This window comes from Mustela putorius, unplaced genomic scaffold (genome assembly GCF_011764305.1).
Source record: "Mustela putorius furo isolate JIRA1106 unplaced genomic scaffold, ASM1176430v1.1 tig00000929_pilon_pilon_pilon, whole genome shotgun sequence".
NCBI lineage: Eukaryota > Metazoa > Chordata > Mammalia > Carnivora > Mustelidae > Mustela > Mustela putorius.
The window spans coordinates 3114914-3130148 of NW_025421520.1; the positions used below are offsets into that span (position 1 = coordinate 3114914).

Consider the following 15235-nt stretch of genomic DNA (forward strand, 5'->3'; position numbering starts at 1 on the left):
TGGAACAGGCCACGTGCACCGTGAGGCAGACTGCACTGCGAGGGAAATGTGGATGATGGTTCGTTTCTCATCCTCTCTGGGAGTCTTTTTCCAAGATAAAGATTGTATTTGAGCTTTGTTTTATAGGATTAGTGGTATGAATCTTCTGTTCGATTTTGTGCAGCGGTTGGCAGAAAAATTTGGCTTCTTTTTATGGTGACGAGCAGCCGTCCCAGGGAACTGTCCCTTCGTCCAAATCCCACCGACTTATAGAAGCCTCCGGTCTAGCCAACCGTCCCTATGCTCTGTGCTCGCCTCGTGCCTTCTGGCGCGTGTGGTCTAAAGCCAAGGGACAGGAAGGGTCCCGCTGTTAGTCACTGTGTGGATAAAATAATCGCAGGCAGGAACTTCCACTTACCAGTGCTTGTCATGGAGCTTCTCCCCAAGAAGGGCACAGTCGACCTGGGGGCTCTCACCGGGGGGATTTGAGAACCCGTCCCCGGCTGGGTCAGGCTGGGCTCACAGGCCCCGTCCTCGCTGCAAATGCGAGAGCTCTGCTTTTTCCCTCTCACGGAGATGGCGGGCCTTGTCGTCCCGCTCCAAACCCTGGGGGCTGGGGGCTTCCTGCGGGACTCTGGGCCGACAGAGTTCTTCTAAGTCGTGCCGCTGGAGCTCGGACGGAAGGTGCCCTCGCCTGCAGAGAGGACCGGCGGGGCCGCGTCTTCCCGCACGTTCCCACGGCACCGACGTGCACAACGGTCTCTGCTTCCTCTCAGGCCTGCACTCACCTGGGCCCCGAGCTCGTCCTTCTTCCCTCCGTGAGGATGGCAGTGTCCACAGCAGCCGACACCCCAGCTTGGTGCTGGGGTGGCCCGTATCCCCGGGGCATCCCCCGGACCGAGGGGGATGGGCAGGGCGGGGACTCCAGCCTGGCGTGGTCTGTCCGACTTGGGACTGGACACACACAGCCCACAGAGGCCAAGATCTTCCCACCGGGACTGTGGCGGCTGCCCCCCCCCCCCTTTTTACAGAGGAGGCGGCTGAGGCCTGAGGATGCTGACAGCTTGCTGGAGGCTTGATTCCACAGCAGCCTCGAGGGCTGAGTCACTGACCCAGAAAACCAGGACGGGGCAGAGCCCGGCTTCGCCTGTGTTCCGGGCCCGCCCTGCTCTCCACCGCCCGCCGGGCTGGCCGAGTGCAGAGTGGGGCGACAGCCGGTGTCCTCTGCCCGGCTTCTCGCAGGCCGCGGCTTGGGCGTCCGCATCTGGAGAATCCTTCCGCCATGGGGACATCAGCACTACAGGCGGCCGTCTCTCAGCGAGGCAAGACGCAGACGATAATGCCGCGTCCTGGGAAGGGGCTCTGGCCGGTCCTAAACGACACGGCCCTGGGTCCTGACGGCGTGTCCGGGCCTGCTCCCTCCACCCCCACTATAAAGCACCCCGAGGAATCTGGGTCCTGGGAAATCGCAAGAGACATAAATAACATGCCTGATAGATCTGCGTTCAGAAATACACGGCCTCGTTCTAAATACGGAAAACTATTCCTTCCTGCCCGTGTCCCCCGCCTCTCTGCTGCCCCTGAACATTTTATCCAAGGCGCCGGGAGCAGAATGAACGGGGGTTAAAAGAGAGACCTGACCATCGGGCCAGGAGGTAAACAGAGCCTTCACCTTGCGAGGCTGGTGGGCTCCTCACTCATCGGCACCGCGGGACCTGCGTGATTCGCACCGCAAGCATCTCATTGTCGCCGTAGCTGTCGGCCACCTGGGGCACAGCCACAGCCCAGCACCTGCTCCGGCACCGGCGGCCGGTACGCCCAGGCCCACCACCAGAGGGCAGCGCGGCCTGCCTGTCTCCAGGGAGGGAGGACTGACCTCGGGGTCTGATTCTGGTCCGGGCTGGACGGTGGAACAGATTTTCATCCCAACCGCTGGCTGCTACTGCGGCTTCTCCGGCTCTCCTTCTGTTTGTCCTGGGGCGGGGAGATGCCCTGCTTCTCTCTGCAGCTGCGGTCCACCAAGTAGGACATTTTCAAGGAGCTGCCTTTGGGGGGTCGCCCGTGGCCTTGGACGGTGCCCTGGGCCCCATGCATGTGGGTGAGTCGGGCGAGCCCGGGCCACGCCGCCTCCGGATGGGGGGCTCCCTCACGCTGTGCGGGAAGGGCAGCGCTCGAGGAGCCCGGCAACGCCACGGGGAGACCGTGACGCTCGGCGCAAGTAAACTCAACGTCCTCACGCTTCCGTTAAAGTAGCTGTTTAATTAAGCAGTTACTTGGAACCCAGCTTTCTGTCTCACACACACGCATGCACACACAAACACACACATCCGCACACACACCCAGGCTCCCGCCGTGGCTGTGGCTCACGTCCTCCGTCTGGGTGCAGGCCTGCTGCGGGCGACATCAGGGCGGAAAGCATCCGTCCCTTTCCGGCCCCTGCCCTGCCGGGCCGCTGTCAGCGGAGGCCGGTTACGCGCTGCGGGGTGGTTTCCTTTCCCGGATCCCCAAACTCTTCATGTGGTTTTCAATTCCCTTTTCAGCTCTCCTTTCTCTTAATGATGATTTTTCCAGACTCAGTTAAATGCTATAATGAAATGAAAGTGGTTCCCTGAAACCCAGGCCCCCAGAGAGAGCCCACGCCCGCCCGCGCTGGAGAGGACACGGAGCTAGGGAAGCTGCTGGACGGACCGTGGCAGTTAGGAAAACCCCCACCTCCACCGAATTCCCAGACTGCGGCCATAACCACCCGTGCTGCTTTCTGTCGCGTGTCTGGCTTTATTTTGTTTTGATGCACGTGGTCATCAAGGTAGGACACGTCATGCTCCCTGAAGAGTCCCCAGAAACCTTAATTTGTCTTTAGGATAAAGGAGAATTTCTGGGATGTGGAGGATTTTGGGGAGGAGATGCCAAGCACTGGTCTCTCTCTCTCTCTAAGTTCCAGAGCCACTTGGGGGTTCCTGAATTCCTTGCCAGGGCTTCTGAGATGCCCAGGCAGGCAGAGAAGCCACAGCCTAGGGGTGCAGAATGGCTGTCCGCCGGGGGAGCCACAGAGCCCGACTGGAGGGTCCTGCTCCGTGGGCACCTACCCTCCATGCCCTGCCACGGGGGAGGGAAGGCTTTGCCCATCAGAGCTGGGCGGGGAAGCCCGGACACCCCCTGCCTGTCTTTCTTGGGTCCTCAGGGAGGTGACCAAGTAGGGAGAGAGCAACAAACATTGGAATCATCAGCCTCTCCCCTAGCGACTTTGTAAGTCTCCACAGTAGGACGAGCTTACGCTGGGTCTTATCTTGCAGGATCCGGTGAAAGACAGAAACGGGAGAAGAGCCTGGAGACCACGTATGGGTAATACCTTGATGGAAGGATATTTGGGAAAAGGTTTAACGAGCTCGCGAACGAAGACGCTGAGTAGCTGCTCGGTTCTCTGATTTCTGTGTTTTGTCGTCTTAAATTGGAATAGGTCATTCTGCCCAGATGGTCTAACCTGTGTCACATCCTCAGGACTTGATTAAACACCGTCTTGAATTATATAAACTTCCTGGAGGCGGGTCCGGATCAGCTAGCATCTTTGTTGGCCGCGAGGGCCCTGGGGGATCTGGGGCAGGGTCGGTGCAGGGACGCACACCTGGGGACGGGAGGAAGCTCGTTCCGCGAGGGAGTGCCGGCTCCCCGGGCGCTGTCGTATGTGCGCCGTGGGAGGGGAGGGTCGGAGTCTCGTGCCCCTCATCTCCTCCTTCCCTTCCGCTCTGGAAAGGCCAGGGCTGTGCCAGGCACCATCTTCTAGGAGTGACTCAGTCTTGGAATGTCTTCCTCCGGGGATGGACTTTGTCTCATGCAAATTCCTCACCGTCCCCACCCCTGCAGGAGGGGGAGGGGCTGGCCGGTGACAGTGATGGTGACGGAAGCCTTGTGATGGGGAGGAAGAGAGGCCAGAGCCTGACGAAGACGGCCTGAGCAGGACACGTAAGAGTCCAGAAAAGAGCGGAGTGGAGCGGAGGAAGAGTCGATCTGGAACCTTCAGCAGTCTGGCCGTGGGTTCCTGTGGGCCAGGCCCGCCTCCTCCAGCAAGTGACGTGACAGCCTCCTGGCGGCGCTTTCCCAGGAACATCTGTTTAGGATCCTAACACTTCACACGCTTCGTGTCCACACAAGGGCTTGGGTTTTCTTTTAATAAAGTAAGTGCCATGAGAGACTATGAACCCTGAAAAACAATCTGAGGGTCCTGAAGGGGCGGGGGGTGGCAGGTTGGGGTACCAGGTGGTGGGTACTGGGGAGGGCACGGATTGCACGGAGCACTGGGTGCGGAGCAAAAACAACGAATTCTGTTACACTGAAAAGAAATTAAAAAATAAATAAAGTGCCAGATGCTCTTATTCCTAGAAAAAGAACAACACGCTGGACTGATCTGTTTCCTTAAGAGCGGAAAGGTCACACCTTCTTGGGGAGAAGCCAGCACCCGGGGGTCCCCAGGCTCGGGTGCCCATCTTCCGCTGAAGGGACAATCCGCGGCCTTGCTGGGAATGTGCTCCGATTCACTAGCTCGAGCACACAGCACCGAGGGAGCAGGTGCTGTGTCTCCCTGGAGACTGCTGGGTCCCTGGGCTCTGGGTGTGCTCGGGGCTCAGAGTCCCAAGCTTGTGTCACTTAGAGACATCAGGCTTCCACGTCTGACCTCTGCCCGATGCAAGAAGCACTTTAGGACAATCCAACACAAGAGCAGTGACCTCTGCTTAACCTTCCCAGGACAGCCTCTTCCAGGTTGGGGAGTGAATGAGCAGGCCCCTGAGTCGACCTGAAACCCGACTCCTCCAGCCTGAGGCTGCTGTTGGCTGGTCACAGAACCGGTGACAAGACTGAGTCTTCTCCATGCCTCCAAGTTCAGGCTGACCTGACGTGGAGAAGCTGGGCGGCCATTTCACCCACCTGCCCCTGTCCAAGGGCCGCTCTGAATGAAGAGAAAAGTTCTACTAATAATACAAATTTTATCTAAAGCAAGGAAAACGGGGGTAAAGGACAGAAAATCGGGCTCATCACTTTAAAGCCGATAGTTTTGCCAGAGGGTAGAGAGAAGGGGCATCGGCATCATCTGAAAAGATTTCCCGAATGCACAAGTGCCCTGCATGCGGGACGGGGGACAAGGAGGAGATGGAGATGCCCCCAAGCTCTCTCCCCACCGCTCACGATGGGGGACCACCGCGCAGCGCCTCTGCGAAGTGCAGGTGAGGGCAGGTAAATCGTTCGCCGTGAGGTCACCTGGCTTGAATACAGAGTCCGTGCCGTCTTCTGTGTTACAGCACTGATACTTAAATATGAAAATGTTGGTGGTGAAAAGGAGTTTGGAGTTTTCTAGTTCATCCCAGCAGTGTTTTCGCAAAAGGGAAAAGAAACTCAGGCCCAAATAGGTCAGGAAATCGGTCCGATGACTAAATGCGAAGGCTTGGACGGGGCGAGTGGGTCTCAGATGAAGCGGTTTCAGGTACAGGTGGCAGAGACTGGTTCTCCTTCAAGCACTGGCAACTTGAGTTTTCGTAGAATTGTTGACAAAACTCTCAATGTCAGGGTAAGTGGTTTAATGTCCCAGTGATGTAAGAACACAGAAAGACTAAAAGGAATGGGAGCTCCAGAGAACATCAAGGGTTATAGCCACAAACACTCAAATCTCATGAAGCCTCTGGAACAAAAAGCTAGAGATGGGCTTATCTTAGTATAACCCTAGAACATCATAAATTATCTAACCGAATCCCTCAGGATTAGGTAATTAATTGTCAGCAAAACTTCTCGAGACTAGTGGGAATTCCTCATGCTTGGAGAGCACGTTCCCCTTTGGACTTCTCTTACTTCTGATTCCACAAGCCAACCAGATCACGTCTTCCTGTCGGACTGAAACCATCAGTCGTCTTGCTGGGACACAAGCAGAGCCTCTGCGCCCTTTCCACATGAAGCCCGAGCTGCTGCCCCCTGGGAACCTGTCTGCTCACGGGGGAGCACGTGCCCTGATTTACGGGCTCCCCAGAGACACCAGGAGGAGCGGCGCTGACCTCAAGCAACCTGCCCATGGAAGCAGTCGCACGAGACCGTGGTTCCGACCGTTCCCCTCAGCTACCAGCCGTGCGGCGGGCAGTGCGGGGAGTCGTAGTAGAAACTTGTGGATCCTAGCTGTTTCTTAGACCACCCTGCCTCCGTGGAATATGGGTGGTCCAAGGCGAGGAACACGGCATTTCTGTGTTTAGTAACGCGCCGGCGTCCTGTCCTGTATCCCGCCTCCCCGCCTCCCGGCGTCCACTCTCACCAGCCTGGGCCCGGGGGATCCCCTTGGCCGCTGCTGTCCTCCGCCTGCCTTCTGGACCTGATCCTCTAACCTTCTCACGGATTCCGAGAGATCCCAGCATCTCTGTGGATTCCTCTTCTGCTCTGGGCTCCGGATCTGAGGTCTGAGGTTCGCAAGCGTGCAGCCCAGACGAGGAGTTTTAAATGCCACTTCTTCGTGTTCTCGGGTTCTCCCTGCTGGGCACGGAGGCTGGCATGGCACCTCCTGGGCCCTGCTCGTGAGTTATGGACAATATACTGTGAACAGAAGCGCCCGCTGCTGTGGTTTCCAGGCCTGGGACGAGGGCAGCCCCAGCAGCCTGAGACTGTGGTGCCCACGGGGAGCGGGGCCCCCCCACTCAGACCCTGATCTCGGGGGCACGTGTGATCACGGCGAGAGAGCCTCTTTATTGCTTTGAATTATGGAGGTGGTGTTTGGTTTGCTTCGGTTGCGTTTTGCTCTTCGCAGAGACCACGTTAACCCTGGCTCCTTCCTGCCTCATCAGGTGGGACGTACGTTTGGGGAGGGGAGCGCTGGGGAGGGGAGCGCTGGGCTGCCCAGCGTCAGTGGCGAGCTCCGTCTTTACCCTGACTGCAGGGCAGACTCTGGATTGAATCTCTCGAAGCTGTGTTTGCCTCGCAGGGTCCCTGGCTGCCCTCCCAGATGCCACGGCCTCCAGCCAGAGATTCCAAACGCAGAGTACGGGTCCCTCTTCAGCGTGTCCTGCTGCTTCACCTTGACCCTGGCCAGATAAGCAGGAGAACACCGAAGATCGACCTGGATAACTCCCCAGTCCCACCACCGAACGGTCCACTGCGTAGTTTTGATGGTAACTCCTGGCTTGTGCGCTCCAGGTACAGAAGCTGTTAAGAGATGACATTGATTAAACCCCAGGATGACCAGTCACTGCAGTGGTCAGGAGGGAAGTGCGCATCTGTTTCGGGGAACAAGGGGACCAGAAGAGGGAGGTCATGGCGAGGACGTCCCCGTCTCTCGGGAGAAGTCCCCAATGGGGTTGCACGGCCATGGTGTCCCCTTGTTCTGCTGTGGGCTCTGGAGACGCTGTGCTTTGGGGGTTGTGGGTCCGACCTTTCCGTGACAACAGCACCTTTGTTCTCTCCGTGGTAGACACCGTCCATTCCGGGTACACGGGCGTCCGAGGCTCACCGTGTCTGAGACCTCAGCCGCCACGGGCAGCCCTGCTGCGTGACGGGCCCCTGCCAAGAGCGGGCTACGCCACGGTGACGGTCTGCTCAGAACCCGGGCGGCGACTCCAGCCTATTTGCAAAAAAGGAAGTGTAGAAAGTGCCACGAGAGGCAGGTGGTTAGGGGGTCGGGTCTGGAACCACTGAGCACAGAGGACTCACCGACTGTGGGTAAGGCCAGTTTCCATGGCTGTGACCCAGGCTGGGGTCGTGTTTTCTTCACAGGGCTGCGTGTAGAGGACTCGAGGTGTTTGTTCGTGTGGCAGGGTGTGCAGGAGGCAAGTGGGTGGCAGGGAGACGTTCCTGGTCCCACTCCTCCAGCGGGTGACCCTGGCTTGCTTTAACGAGATGGCAGTCTGGGTCTGGGCGGCGGGAACCCCGCAGCCTTCAGGTCCTGGTCAGAGGGTCGCCAGCACCCCGGTGTCAGCCCGTCTCCTTCATCTTTGGGGATAAACAGTGGAACGTTGTCAAACCGAGGTTCACAGTGATTGTTGCTTTTTGATAACGAGGTTGTTACACGTGCTGGACAACCGTGGCCACGGAGACCCTGACGACAGTGAAGGGAGGGAGACCAAGCTGGCTTCCGTGGGACACTGAGCTCCTCAGGGCAGTTTCTAGAATGTCTGGGTCTAAGTTTGGAGCTGAGGCAGCACCATGAGGACAGATCAGAACGGCGTGTGTGGGACACACGCCGGCAGGACGGTCTGGTGGGATCTGAGAGACACAGGAAGCCACTGGGCATGGACACACCTAGACCAGCCCCGTGGGCCAGCACGCCCTTGACAGCCAGTCACATCTGCACTGGCCGTCTTAGTCCCCCAACCATGCATCTGACGCCTTCATCCCTTGCCGTGGACCACTGTCCAGAGTCTGGAAACTAGCAGGTGTCCCTCTGTGGGTGAGGACAGGAGGAAGGAGCGTCCCCGTATCGATGTCAGAGCTGAATGAGGGTGAGCAGCTGTAGGTGTTCTCTGTCTCCATAGGGAACGTCTAGATGCTACCCAAGTCAGAGTCATTAATGCTTTATGGAGCCGGACCCCAGGGCGAGGCAGGAAAGATGCTCATTTTAGTTACATTAAATATGAGAGCGTTCGGCTTACTGCTCGGAACGACTGCCCTTGCGTTTAGCCAATGCTCTGTCCTCTGGTGCGTCACAGGTCCGTGGCTTTCCCAGATGCGGATTACATTTCTCCAAGTACTCACGAAATGTGATTTTTTTTTTTTTTTTAATTTTTACCGAGTCACAAGACCGTGGTGCTGATAAAGGACACAGCTGTCTCTGCGGCGGGTGCCAGGAAGGAGGGAGAGCTGGGGATCCAGCTCGGTGAACCTCAAGGCAGAGGGAACGTTGCCAAAGAGATGTTCACGCCTCTGCGCATACCTTCCAGGCTGATCTAGAACTCAGAAAACGCGCTTCCTATATAACGATACCGCAGGCGATGGAGAGAGTTGAATGGGTCTCAGAACTGATGCCGGGGAAGGAGGAACTACACATTCGTGCTCCCGACTCCTGACGATTCTAGGTCAGCACGTGGCCATGACTTCTGCTGTGTTTCCGGTTTGGGGAAACTAGCAGGTCCAGTGACCGGGGGTTTAATAGGGGCGCTCCCCTGCGCCAGGAGCTGTGCTAAGAACGGCATCAGCTTATTTAATTTCCTTCACGGCCTCAGGGAGCACGGATGGCGACCACCCTTGTTTTGCAGACGAGGAAACAGAGACCCACAGACTGAAACCCTCATCCGAGTTCACGAGCTGCCACGTGGTGTAGCTCACGTCCGGCCACAGCTGTGCCGTCCGCCCGGGGCAGCTCCATCAAGCCCATCCCAAGCCTCTGGCCACGCGCCGGCCGAGATTTCTTGGTCTGACCGGAGATTTCCCGTCCTGCCAATCAGAGACATAACCAACACGAAGTCCAAAGAACCACGCATCTACGGTTTGAGTAACACGCAGACGTGCACAGGATTCCAAGTCTGTCCACGACGGGCCACATCACGCAGGTTAAAACTCTCCGTCCAGTCGGAATGACGTACGACGGAATCACTCACTTCCGTCCACTCCCAGGGCAGTTTCTGAGCAGCTGGACTACCCTGACCGGGCACGTCAGACACGGTTAATGCGAGAGGAGCCGTCGGGGACCTGCAGCCAGCGTGAGTCCACACGCCCCGCAGATCCTCATCATCTGCGTGTCTGTTTGGACGTTTCAAGGACGGCTTCAGAGGTGTGGGACACTCGTTCTCACCGGCAAGATGGTGTTGTGCAATACACCCCCCAGCTCCCTCCCACGGTGCCAGGCGCGGGCTGTGCCCCAGAAGACGGACCGTCACCGGAGTCCCAGGGGGCTTGGTCTGCTTGCGACCTCAGCCGAGCGGGCGCTGGACACACACCAGACATCGACGTGCATTAAAGCAGACACGGCTCCCCGTACTTGACAAGCCATGACCTTAAACTCAAGTCAGGTCAACCCACGGATCTGCACAAAGGCCTTCACCACGGTGACGTCTCTTCCCACGGAAACTTTCCCCAGCAACAGCCTTTGGTGGATCAGAGGTAAGGCCTGGAGTCATCCCAAAGCCTCAAATCAGGAGGTAACGGATCTATCCACCTGGGCCCCCTGACCTTTTACAGATGTCTCTCAGAGCACCTCGCTGGGACAAATCGCTGCCGGGTCACCTGTGCCGACCCTGGACAAGATGCTCCAGCAAACAGTGTCAAGAACCACAGGCCTGAGTCTTGTCCCGGCGCCGCAGGCTCCAGATGGAAGGCTGAGCCCGGCACATGAGGACATGGGACCACGCTTTGCTGTATGTGCAGGACAAGCCAGCCTAGCAGAACTCTACAGCAAGCCTGCCCATGGGGAGAACAGTGCTTCTAGAACATTCTGAGCTCGAACCTGGGGTGTGCTGACACACCTCCATCCACAGCAGTCGTGGGCAAGGGGCCCGTTGGCCCGCCTTGCCACAGCCCCTCTCTTCCACACCAGCTCCGGGGGGGAGGCAGGCAGCCCAGGGCCTGGTGGACAGGGATCTGGGGGTCCCGGGTGGGTGGACAGAGGGCAGAGTGCCATGAGGGCCGTGGCCACGGGGAGGACCACTGGGGGCTCTAGGAAACGGAAGGACAGAGGCCACAGTGGGCACCAGGCATGGGCACAGCATAAGGCATCGCGGTCTGCACGGACTTTTCCCGAATTACGGGCACAGTCATCCGGGTGCCCGACCGGACGATCGTAAAACCACCTCGAGTTACGCACACAGGGAAGCTAGCTGAGGGCTCTACTAAGCATTGTTCCTGCTGACTCCCCTGGGACAAGGCTGCCTGGTCACGCACGGTCCTCGGGTCGGGCCACATCCTCCAAGTACCTTTAAACTCTGGGCACATTCAGGTTAAAATCCAGCTGTGGGATCGCATCTGTGCCAAATCACGCATTACGTAAATACCCTTCAGGCTACTCTCTCGGCTCTGCCCGTGATCCCGGCCCGACGTTCCAGACTGTGCCCCGAGCTCACTGTCCGTCACGCACCCACCTGCGTCTCAGAGGACTTGAGGAGATCAGGGCTTCTCTATGTGGGGCAAGACCTGGCTCTCAAGTGACCCCAGCCCCTCCCACTCTCCCCCGAGGTACAAGCCGTTTCATGATACCGGCATGTCCGTGAATAGCGGTATTTATCTGGGAGCACGTGCCTGCTGGGACGGCGGAGGAACGGTCGTCTCACGGCTCCAACACGGAGCGGCTTCACGTCTCCTTGCAAAACCTGTGCCGGACCCGCACGCCCCGTCCACAGCGGCGAGGGGAGATGGAGGCGTCACGGACAGTAAGACGAGCTGCCTCCGCGTGCGAGTTCCTGACCCCGGATCGGAGTCCCCAAAAAACCCACAAAAAACCCAGGAACATCTTCCTCTTCCCTTCTGGGTGACCAACCTCAGTAAACCTTCACACAGTTGTGGGGCACGAGAGGCAGCTTTAAATCTTATACTCAAGACAGAATTCGGTGTCACTGCATGGCGTTTGCCCAGAATAATAAAACCGAGGTTGCACTTTACTTTTCAGAATCAGTCTGTGGCCACCACGAGCCAAGGACTCCTGTGAATCGGGGAGGCACACGGCGCCGAGTTTCCAGCTTCGGTCAGCTGGACGGATTCTCCCACGGGTGGGCGCACACCTCTGTTCAAGGCGCTCAGGGTCCCGGCAGCCCCCAAGTCTCCCGCCCCTTCTCGCCCTCAGCCGTCGGAGATGAACCGTGCATTGAAGACCCCTTTGGGGAAACAAAGCAAATCGGTGATGCATTCACGATTCCGAGCCCACGGACGGCAGGGTGGCTCCCCTGACCCAGCCTCGGGTCTCCCTGGAGCTCACCTCTCCAAGTGGCCCTCTGCAAGCTCTGTCAGCGCGTTCCCCAGCCCCCATATTTTTCTCAATCTTTTTTTTTTTTTTTTTTAAAGATTTTATTTATTTGACAGGCAGAGATCACAAGCAGACAGAGAGGCAGGCAGAGAGAGAGGAGGAAGCAGGCTCCCTGCCGAGCAGAGAGCCCGATGTGGGGCTTGATCCCAGGTCCCCAGGACCATGACCTGAGCCAAAGGCAGAGGCTTTAACCCACTGAGCCACCCAGGTGCCTTTTTTTTTTTTTTTTTTTTTTTTAGAAGAAGCAGCTGGAAGTGAAACAGTTAAGTCAGAAGACCATCTTCAAAGTCTACCCTCTACCCAGTTACTCAAATAGGAACCACGATGCCTCCAGGCTCTCAGGCCTCCTGCTTGAGAAACCCAAGCCTGGGGGTCTAGAACCTTCTGGGGAACACCACAAGCAGAGGACGCTGCCACAGCGGCTGTGACTGATTTGAAATATTTGGGGCCGTTATCACGCCAACATGATTGTGTGTAAATGCCTAGAAGAAAAATTTCCTTTCACTGGATTTGCTGAAGCAAAAGCTTAACTTGAATTGCCGAGCAATGAGCTTTTTATTTTATTAAGAAGATACTAAAAAAGATATTTCAAATCTTCTGGTTATGGGTTTTTTTTTTTCTTTAAAGGAGATTAGTCCCAGAGCTGTCTAAACTCTTACAGCCAGGCTTCCAGGATCTTTTCTTTTTTAGGGGGGGCTTCGGGTTGCTACTGTGCAGAACTTTCAGGATCCACGTACAGGGCTGGCTGTGGGCATGACCAGAGTGGACACCGGCCAGTTACCTTTTCATGCCAGTGACACCCGCAGGTAGGGCCCAGGACAATATGGGCCATAAAATCTTCAGGCCGATTCTCCCAGGGCCCGGAAAGCAACTCAGAACCTGGAATCCTAAGTGCTCTGAGCCTTGCCAGCCCCACATTAGAATAAAGCCCCTGGAGGGGTGACTGGCCCGGAGGACCTCCCTGGTGGGCACCCGTGTTCTGGCCCGTCTGCTGGGAAACAGGCCCTACGACGTCAGGATGGTGGCGGCATCAGGAAGGAGACTCGGGCGGGAGTGGAACAGGAAAGGCGCAGAGGAGCTTTCCGGGACGATGGGATGCGCCACGTCGTGCTCGGGACGCAGCGTGGGTACGTCCGTCAAACTCATACCCAGCTCTGTCCCGAGGACGGAGCATTTCATCGTGTGCAACGGACACAAGAAATCGAGTCAGAGAACTTTCTGCTTCGGAGCCCTCCGTGGGGTGCGGATGGTGACTGGTGCTAAGCTTCCCCGTCTCTCTGAGTTAGGCCCACGGCGCACATAGCCTCGCAGTGCGGTCCCAGCTTGAGGAACGCACAGCACTGAGGAAATTGGTATTTTCTGGGCTTGATCGTTCCTTGACCTGGCCTGGCATGGGGAACCGAGCCCCGGCCGTGTGGCCTCAGGCAGGCAGGCTCGGGAGAATAGGCTGGTGCAGAAAGATCCTGACCCCACCTGCATTTGTAGAAAGCACTTGCCCCAGACTCGACCAGTGATACCCCCAGCACACGTGCCTTAACTTGGTGTGGACTTGGCCGAACGCCTGACTTCTCTTGCCCCATGTGGGGGTGCGGTCACCCCGCTGTTGTGAGGCCAGTGTGGGCTGAATGTCTGCATCCCAGAGAATTCACCTTGAAGCCTGTGTCCCGGGTGGGGTGGGGACTTTGAGCGGGGCTGGGATCACGAGGGGGGACTGGTGCCCTGAGGAGGGGACGAGGAGGCCAGATCTGTCTCCCGCCTCCGCCACGTGCAGGCGCAGCGAGGAGACCCCGTCTGTGAGCAGAGCGGTGGGTCGACAGACACGGGCTCGGCCGGCATCCCGGGCTTGGACGTGCGGCCCCAGAACCGGGAGGAACAGAGGCATGTTTAAGGCCCCGTCTACAGTGCCCTTCAGCGCTGACTCAGATGGACAGACGGCGAAGTGGGGCAGCAGGTAGGAAAGTGCCCAGAACAGTGACCGGAACGCGATGGCGACCAGTCAGGAGTGTTGCCGTGACGACGGGATTCTCATCAGCACGGAGATGGATCGTAAATGTTTAAGAAGAGAGCCTCCCGCTCACATTTTTAGTTATTCAATAATGCATTCCGGGGGAGAACTGGCGCCAGGGGCAAGCCAGCCGGAGCAAACACCCACCGCGGCAGACGTCCTCACAGCCGCCGATCACCCGGCCCGGCTTCCTTGGAAAGCTTTGCCTCTCATTTCTTCTCCAGCTCTTGCTTCCACCCCCAGCACAACAAGGCACCCTACCTCCTGGGGAGGGGCTCGAGAAAGCTCTGCACGTGCAAACCTCCCAGGACAGCACCTACTGCCTCTTCCCCCAGGACCTCGGGTTCTAGAAATCTCTGCACACCTGGCCACCAAGCGAGGGCTCCCCTGACGGCCTAATGCTCCCCGAACTCCAACGGCATCTTTGTAACCCAGCAGAACCTTAAGAAACTGGAGATTTAACTGGACTGAAGTCCAAGAAAACAGCCAGCACTGCTGGTCAGGCAGCAGGCCCCCAGCCCCGTCCGGGCCCGCGCGTGGCTCACCTTCATAGAGCCAGTCGCTGAGTCCGTTGTAAATCACGCCTTCCTTCCCGGTCGACACCACTCGGATGGCCTGCTTCCCGACGTGCGCGCAGTAGTAGATATTGTTTTCGAAGATGAATATCTAATCAGGAGGAGAGAAAACACAGTGTTAGCCCAGGACGTGGCTGTGAACAGGGTGTTCTTAAGAAATCTGAAGCCGGTGACGTGCTTTGCTTCCGCCCGGTGCGTTTCTCTGCTAGAACAAGGACCGTGCGGGGATCCTCCGGGGCTCCCCTGCGGGCCCCGCGTTTCCAGTTACTCAGAGTCTCCTGCTTCCCACAGTTCGCCCCACGCTCTCATCTCCCAGGACGGGACAATCGGGGTCTCGTCCTTTAGGGGCTTCCCCACCAAACCGCGTTGTCTGTTCCCACTACTGTGCTGTTCTTGGCGGTGCTGGGCTCAAACCCCGGAAACCCGGCATTTACTCATTCGGTAGTCACTGCAGTCAGTTAACGAGGGGTACCCCCCGTGCCCCTCACCGGAGGTGCCGTGTTTAATGGGGTGGGACACAAACGGGCTTTCATTCCACTTACAATCCAGTAAAGGAGTCAGACTTCACCAGGAGAAGTTCTGATGGGGAGAGCGGGGCTCCGGGAATACAGAACAGGATTCCCTAACTTAGGTCAACGATTCACTGAGAACATGATGGAAGTTTTTCTTACTGTGGAAAAACACACACGACGCAAAGCTGGCCACCATGACCACGGTTTAGAGTATAATCTGGTGGCATCGCGCATTCACACGATTGTGCCACCAGCA

At 57.6% G+C, this 15235-nt stretch overlaps 1 protein-coding gene across 4 annotated transcripts in view; it reads right to left on the minus strand.

Moving 5' to 3' along the window:
• DPP6 (dipeptidyl peptidase like 6) overlaps nucleotides 1–15235 on the minus strand; it is an 850942-nt gene that overhangs the window by 98173 nt on the left and 737534 nt on the right. For all 4 annotated transcript variants that reach the window (XM_004766000.3, XM_045086322.1, XM_045086321.1 and 1 more), the window contains exon 8: nucleotides 14438–14558. In XM_004766000.3, coding sequence (XP_004766057.1) covers nucleotides 14438–14558 — 121 coding nt within the window. The remainder of the gene's footprint in view (nucleotides 1–14437; nucleotides 14559–15235) is intronic.